This window comes from Metarhizium acridum, assembly GCF_019434415.1.
Source record: "Metarhizium acridum strain ARSEF 324 chromosome Unknown scaffold_564, whole genome shotgun sequence".
NCBI lineage: Eukaryota > Fungi > Ascomycota > Sordariomycetes > Hypocreales > Clavicipitaceae > Metarhizium > Metarhizium acridum.
In genome coordinates, this window is record NW_027094040.1 from 320,457 (window position 1) to 328,658 (window position 8,202).

General features: G+C 49.8%; 1 protein-coding gene across 1 annotated transcript; it reads left to right on the forward strand.

Moving 5' to 3' along the window:
- Positions 1-2,766: 2,766 nt before the first annotated feature.
- J3458_019385 (uncharacterized protein) lies at positions 2,767-5,738 on the forward strand. The gene has a single exon (XM_007813886.2). It carries the CDS (start codon positions 2,846-2,848, stop codon positions 4,865-4,867), a length of 2,022 nt encoding a protein of 673 aa, XP_007812077.2. The 5' UTR covers positions 2,767-2,845; the 3' UTR covers positions 4,868-5,738.
- Positions 5,739-8,202: the final 2,464 nt, after the last annotated feature.

The window sequence follows — 8,202 nt, forward strand, 5'->3', positions numbered from 1 at the left end:
GCACTAATATTGCAGTCTTCAAGACAGATATTATACGAAACCTTGTTTGCTTCCTATGTCTGAAACCAAGACTAGGACATCTTAGACGTGCAGTGCTTGTCTCCCCTCTACAGCACTAGTGCCTTGCATATTTTTGTTATATTGCCACTTAACAACGGAAAGAATAGCGGCCAGTCGCCGATTTTGGCAACCCGAATAGCAAAACGACACTTGGTGAGAAATTTCTTGCTACATTGGCTGACTGGCCGCGCTTCTAGTGTGTTTGACTCCCTGTTTCAGCTCATCTAGTCCTACTGGAAACCAATGAGACGAGGAGATGGGCAATAGTCTAAAGAGATTAGATTGACAAGAAATCAATGTCGAAGCGGGGCTGACCACGCGACATGCCATCAAGGAAACTGCTTCCTTGACTGTACCACAGGAAGAAATATCGTAAAATTATTGGTTCTTCAAGGGGATATATTGGCCGAGCTGGCTCTCCTTGTACTTCAGACGTTAAACTCTAGGCTGGGACGAGGCTCCGGAGGAGAATCCACTCGGAATGTATTAGGCGAGGCTTTTAATCCTGCTTCAGGCCCCGTTTCGTATCTCCTTTATCCTCTGGACTTTAAGTCTCTGCGATTTCCACGGCCAGCAACAATCATTTTCCACAGACTACGGTGTTAAACTGCGCCCTCTCTAACAAAAGCGCAGTGGGCGACAAGATTCGGGGCGACAATGCCGAAATTACCAGCAAATCGGTAGCCATCCATGATGTCTGGGAAAATAAAGGCCATGATGAAGCCGTCAAGCCCGATGGGGTATCCATCCACAGCGAGTCGTCGAGCGTACAGGCCGGAGTGCAAAAGGCCCTTATCCTAAGAGCGGCCTGGTAAAAAACGACGCTGTTCATTGCATTCTCTAGGTGCGTGACAAACAATACCCATGGGTTTAATAAAGTTTTGACCACCTGTCTAGCTTGTTTCTGACAACCCTCATCATCGACTACTCGCACATGGTGCTGGAGCCATACGTGGTAAGCGACTTCAGGAGTCACTCCTCAATGAGCGCGGCGAGGGTCGCAATAAACGTTGCGAGGATAGTTGCGTATCCCATTATAGTACAGTTAAGCCATGTAATTTTTGCTTTTTGTCTCTTTCCAAAAAGCAGTCCAAGCATATTGTGTCCCTGTTACTAGGTCTTTGGCAGAGCCGAAACGTTCGTCTTCTCTATATTGTTCCAGACGCTGAGCTACATCGTGTACGCTACTAGCCAGAACATCAATCACTGCATCGTACGTAATGTTGAAGTGTAGTTGGTCTCAAGATTGGAAGACCAGCCGGAATGCGATACACGCGAAATACACAGATGTGGATTCTCACCGGCCTGCCCTTGGCGATTCTACGCCAGGGCCTCATGATTCACCCCGTTGATATGGGCAATGGCCAGCATGGCGCTTAAGTCACCTTGATTGTTTCCAAGGTGTTATCAGGTTTCTTCCGGGCTTTCTTCCAAACCGCCGCTCAAGTCTCCGTCCAAGCGGCCGTCTCGCAGCAGGAACTTGCTACTACAACGGCCCTATTTCAGGCAGGCAACAGCGTTGGAGGCGCAATTGGCACCGGGTAAGGGTGATGGAAACCCCCGTTGTCAAGTCAATACCCTGACCGACTTGAAATCCGGAGCGTTTCTGGGGCTATCTGGCGCAATACTCTGCCCGACAAGATTTTGGAATACCTCCCGGATGGGGAAGAACAAAATGCCACGGGAATCTTTCAATCGATCGTCGTTGAGGAAAAGCACAAACCGGGCACTCCGGCCAGGGATGCTATTGACCGGAGTTATCGCGAGTCACAAAGGATTTTAGGCATAGTTGCTACGTGCTTGTGTGTGTGCCGAATCTGATGCTGATGTGGTTTATGAAGGATGTTGAGTTGGACAAGGAGGAAAAAAAGGACCAGGAGAATAGGAGTCGTGCAATGACAAAGCTGGAGCGCAAAGATGACCAAGAGGCGACGCATGCTGTTAACAAAACCGGATAGAACGGGAAAAAGTAAACTCGAGACAACTTGTCCTTCTGTGGTAAATATAGGTTTTCTGACAAAGAAAGGAATTATCCATCTACTATATAATCTGCTATATCTTGCTGCTGGTACTGAAGCCTTGTCCTTTCAGAATCTATGCCTTGAAAACAGGCTTCTCATGTCATCTCTGCTACTCTCCACTGAGATTTAGCGTGAATGTTCTCTAGCCGATTGCAACCCCGCCTTTTAGAATTCCGGTGACCGGGATGCCGTATATCATGGCGTTGGGCGTCCACTCAAGTGATGGGTGGCGAAAGATAGCCATGGTATTATCGGGAAGTTGTCTGTAGAGACGATTGGAACGCGTTAGCCCGGGTAACTCCCAACTACCATATCAGGACTGGTATAGCCTAGTACCGACTCGAGATGTCCCTGCGTTCAAAGCCTATCTGGCAACTCGTTCAGGGGGAAATGAGACATGCATCCCCACTGTCATGGAAGAAGACCTTTGCCTCTCCATTGTTGTCAAACATCGTCACCCTCACTTTCCCCGCGCTCCTCCCCGCACTCAAGAGTCAACATACAGCATCGGACTTGTTTGCCGCTCGCTTCGACTAGTCTCGTTGTTTCCCGCGCTGGCTACTCCACTTCTGCTGTAACGGTTACTCGAATAACAAACATCGGGAAAAAGATCATCTGCCGTCTTCCCGTCGGGGCATTCCATCAGTTCATTGTTACGTCCTCGTAACTCGATTATATGTATAACCTCGTACGGACCAGGTTGATTGAACCCCACGGCGCTGCCATGTTGTTTCACACACACGTGCTCAAGTACCAGTAGCACCATGTTGAAACTCTATCGCGCCAAGTGCCTATGGCCTATTCTCATCGCTCTCGTAGCCTCGGTTCTCGTCCCGCCCGATGGTGCTGCACTAGATACCCAGGTCATCTTGCCTGGGCGGGATAACAGCAACGACGACGACAACAACAAAGTTGACCAGCAACGGCTCCCCTCCAGCTGGCCTCCTCCTCAGCAGATCTCGACGACTGGTGGCTGGGTCGCGCTCAACCGCTCTGTCACCATCATCACTGACAATGTCACCGATGCTGCCACCATGCATGCTGTCAAGGCCATCGTCTCTTCCGCTGGCGGCACAGCCATTCTCTCGTCACAGCTCTCCGGCCTTGGCGCGCAGATTTTGATTGGGACCGTGAAAGCAAACGGTGTTGCTGTTGCTGCCGCCAACGCGCTCACGGGAAAATCTGCGAATGGCCTCGCCGCCGAGGGCTACGTCCTAGCATCGGGCAAGTACCAGAACCAGGACACCGTCGTTCTCAACGGCGTAGACACGCGCGGCACTTTCTACGCTGCCCAGACCCTGCAACAGCTCGTGGATGGTCGCCAGGGAGTTCCTGGCATCAAGGTACGCGACTGGCCGCTCATGCCTATCCGTGGCTCTATCGAGGGCTTCTACGGCGTTCCCTGGTCTCATCGGGCGCGTCTCGACCAGTACGTCTTCTACGGCAAGCACAAATTGAACACGTACGTCTACACGCCCAAGGACGACACGCTCCTCCGCGCCAACTGGCGTGATCTGTATAACAGCAGTGACCTTGCACAGCTGAAGGAGCTTGTCGACACTGCCAACGCCAACCACGTCGATTTCACTTTTGCTCTTTCTCCCGGCTTGAGCATATGCTACTCGTCCGACTCGGACTTCAATGCTACCATTGCCAAGTTTGACCAAGTTCGCGCCCTCGGCGTCCGCAGTTTCTACGTCGCTCTGGACGACATCCCTCTCAAATTTCACTGTGATTCGGATAAGCAAAAGTGGCCTAACCAGGGTAACTGGCACTGGATTGCCGACGCCCAGGTTTATTATCTCAACCGAATCCAGAAGGAATATATCGAGGCGAACGGTCTCATCGACCTTGAGACGGTCCCGACCAGCTATGCCGGCAGCGCACCGGACCCTTACAAGGGGGAATTCGGCACCCAACTGAACAAGAAGATTCGCATCCAGTGGACTGGCGAAGGCGTCTTCTCAGCCAATGTCACCGTCGAAAGCGTTGTCCGCGCCGACTCGACCTACGTCACGGACAAATTATTCTTCTGGGACAACTTTCCCGTCAACGACGGCAAGCCTAACCGCTTGTTCCTGAACCCGCTTACCGGCCGTGATGCCGACTTATACCAGCATCTGCTTGGCTTCACCTCAAACCCGATGGTGCAGTCGTACGCCTCCATGATAGCTCTCGCCAACTACGGCGACTACACGTGGAATGGGCCGGCGTACAACGCAACGGCTTCCATGGCCGCGGCACTGCGAGAGCTTGCAGGCAGAAATAGTCCTGTCTATAACGCGGTCGTCGCCTTTGCCGATCTCAACCAGAACTGGCCGTATCGCACTCCTGCAACCAACGCGCCCCAGCTCAGCAAGGATATTGCTACCTTCTGGGCTGCCTGCAACGCTTCTACCGAAAAAGCCAACGGCACCCGAGCGCTGCGGGATCGCCTCAAACTTCTCACCATGTTGCCGGACGTGCTCCCCCGCATGGCCATGAAGGGGTTCGCCGCCGACGTGGCACCCTGGTCAACGCTGGCGATGCAGTGGGCAACGGCGTGCCAGTACTTGGTTGCAATGCTGGACGCGCTTGACAAGGGGGACAAGGACAAAGCTGCGAGTGAGTTTGCCGCCGCACAGATCTGGGTTGGCAAGACTACGGCCAAGACTGTCACTGGCCTCGATGAGAAGGGGCAGGTTGTGCCCAACTTTATTACGCCAATAATCGGCGATGGAGTGTTTGACGCGTTTCTCGCCAACGCTACTGCTATGTATAAAGGCCAGGAGATGGTACTGGAATAGAATATACTTGGCGGTGCATGCAGGCTCCGGGCCGATATTACCGTCGTCACTAAATTGGCGTGTAAACGGCCGCATCGTAATCATAGTCACTGATAGTTGAAGGATTGGACAAGAGATGGCCGAGCTCGTTACATTCAACATAGACCTGCGAGAACTCTAGGTCCACAGCACCCTAAAATATGTTCTGTAGCCAATAACCCAGTGTTGCACTTGGCGCTGATACCGGCAACGTACTGAAGAGAAGCAACGAGTCTATTGGAAGATTGATAAGTATGTAAATATGGCCAAATGGAAGTAAGTCGTATTTTAGTTTGGGATTTGGGCAGATGCCAATAACTGACCCTTAATCATTACTAGCTCGAGGCCCATTGTCTAGCAACATCTTATGTGGCTGACCTAGGCTACCGGCCGCGTGACTCCCAAGTTGCGTGTCTTTTTCATACACTGTAGACAAATTGGCTGTGGCCGCTGACTTGATGATTAACATATGTATACTGTTTTGGGACAAGTGGAATGAATCTCGGCCGTGTTATGTGTTCGGATTATTCGTCACAAGTTTCATGGAAACCTCTGGGCTTAGTTCAAGTCCAGCTGTAAGCAGGTAAGCCCACAATCTCCGAATGTTGCCTGAGTATTAGGAAATAACTTTGAATTCTACGAATCTAAGGCGGTAAAGCTTATTTGTTTTGGCATTATGCTGTGAGAGCCAAAATGGCATACTGGGGATATTCGGCCGGGGTCGCGCTTTCTGTGTCCTTGTCTTTCCATGAATTAATGGTCAAATCAAGGAGTATATAAATACTGTGCTTAAGAATTTCTCGCTTCACTGTTTCAGAAGTATGTAGCTCTGCATTCGGAGACTGTTAGTCTACAGGGTCTCAATCGAACTGCGCCCTCGTATGCAGTAATGTTAGTGCTGTTCGTTATCCGTTGATCTGTTAGTAGATATAAGTTGAACAATCAGCTCTTGGCTTTTTTGCTGACCGAACGATTTTACGTTAGGACGTGATCTTTGGTTTTGTCACATAACTTGGATAACTTGGCCCAATCCTCTTGCAGTGGCCATTGGATTTGACAATTGGGTCATGGAGCAAAAGGACCCAGTAATAGCGTCCTTGGCCGAGTACCCTGGATGTCAAGCTTATAAGTGTGAGCTTTTGGCTCTTCGCTCGTGACAGCCGAGTATTTCGACCATGATACGCCCTCTCCTGGCAACCTGCTGTTCTTAATTATGTTCCATGTCAACTTGAATTTAGATGCGGCGAGTATCTGGCCAGGAACACTTCTTCCCATTTGACAACAGAGTTGGGCAGATCCTTCTGCATGAGTGCGATGAATCCTCAATGGTGGCTTACGTCTTTCATCTGCTACTTGAAAACGCTGATCAGAGATTGCGACGGTCGTAGCCTCGACTACTACGCACGCAAACTGATTTAGTGTTATTTGCCAACACAAGGGCGTTCCTTTCGTATAAATGAATTTCGAAGCAGAAGAAACAGCATGTTCCGAAGTGGTTTTCCGGACGCCTTGATTTCTGCGACTTGGATTGATTGGATATACTAGTCCGCTGGAAAATATGCTCAGCCCATGGTTCAAACCATCCCAAAAGGTGTTAGAGTAATGGGAATAGATCCCTGTGGGATACATGTCGATTCATCCGTAGCCTAGCTAGGATGTCTCTTTGTAGGAATAAACATGGCTAACAAATTCCCAGGGCAGGTGTGACAAGGCTTCGTAGAGGGCTTGTGAATAACTTCAATTTCAATCTAATGGCTGTCTTTCAGATCTAAAAGGTCGTCACGTAATTCAATCTCGGGAGCCAACGTTTAACCCGTATATAAACATGATATTCTAGGTGTGTGTAACCTGACCTACATGACTGAGGCTTTACGTCATGGCTGCCTTGGGCCTTTATCCTGGAAAGGCTGATATTACCTCCTGACCTCCTTGTGGTCTATCGCGATGCATCCGATCCCGGCTGCATCAGGATTTATTGGCCGGCTTCGAAAATAAAACAATTTCTAAAACGAACATGACTAGGATTGCCAAGGCGGACCATGTTCATTGCTGCTTTACTTATGTAACAGTCATTTAGGCCGCTCACCGACAAGCCTAAATCCCATTATTCCCAAGTCCCGTCATCCACGGAGACAGGGGGCTCACACATCAGGACCATGGGTAATATGCGGTACCAAAAGTGCAATTGTCGCAAGGCTCCTCTTTTCTTGCCACCGACTGAGAAAAAGAAAAAAAAAAAGAAAGTTCAGTCAGCTTCCTTATTAGTTAGGTTGCCTCTCACTTTGTCAGCCAAGTTTCCAAATCCCAAGGTACTACGTTTCTCTCGTCGCGGATCACTGCCTCAATTGATGGCCAAGTTCTTGGAAAGAGCTTTACATTTGGCTGAGCTACGCGGCAAGCCGCAGCAAGGGATTCCTGGTATAGCCTCGCCAATGTCGTTTACAGTAGTTGAGTCGGAGCTTTGCCGAGCGCGCCAAGCCGGATGCATAGGCAAGATAATGTCCAGGTTTGTTGGTACGCTCTCCCCCGCTTCATGCGTGGTGTTTCACATTGTGCCCAAGTTTCTCGTTTGCCTTCCCCTTTAGTTGCTGATGTTACTCTGGCCAGGTTTCAAGCTTCCCGTTCGGGAACCAATCTTGGGTACTTTTCGACCTGATAGGAGAGCCGGACTTTTTTTATAGTTATTTATAACCTATTGACTCTGAATTCTGGACTTGCTAGCTTCGAACTGACTTTCCCTTCGACAGCCTGAGTGGGTAGTTCTAATGCGAGGTGCATAACGAATGTAGGTAAGTAGAGGCATTAATTAAATTGACATCATGAAGAAAGAAATAAATAAATAAATAAAATAAAACAAAACAAAACGAGAAAACAGAAAGAAAAGCCAACGGAACTGCGCATTTTGCTCGGAATGACGGCAGCCAAGCCCAACCATAGTGCCTCCGGCCCGAGATTCTCGATTTTGTCACCGCATTGAGGCTAGGCTTACACACATCTGCCACATTCCTGATTTCGGTAGCTGGAAAAGGGGGAGGGGGTTGCATACCAGGATGTGTTATCCTTGGTCCTTGGAAGCAGACGAGATGAACCAGCGCCAACGCAAAGCCGCAGCCCTGGCCTCCTTCAGAGTCGCAAGATCCGACGAACCTCTCTCTGATACGGATGCAGACGCATCACACTGCTCTCCAAGTCAGGTTACATGATACACGTGTGTCGAAGATCATTACACTTGCAGGTTCCGTTATGAACCAGCCTCCCATTCTGGTGAGTACGTCTTCGTTCTCGTCCTTGTAGCCGAATGGTCCCGACAAAGCGTC

Bases quoted from the DNA above. Each gene is read 5' to 3' on its own strand.
- J3458_019385 (XM_007813886.2), top strand. From the start codon at position 2,846: ATGTTGAAACTCTATCGCGCCAAGTGCCTATGGCCTATTCTCATCGCT.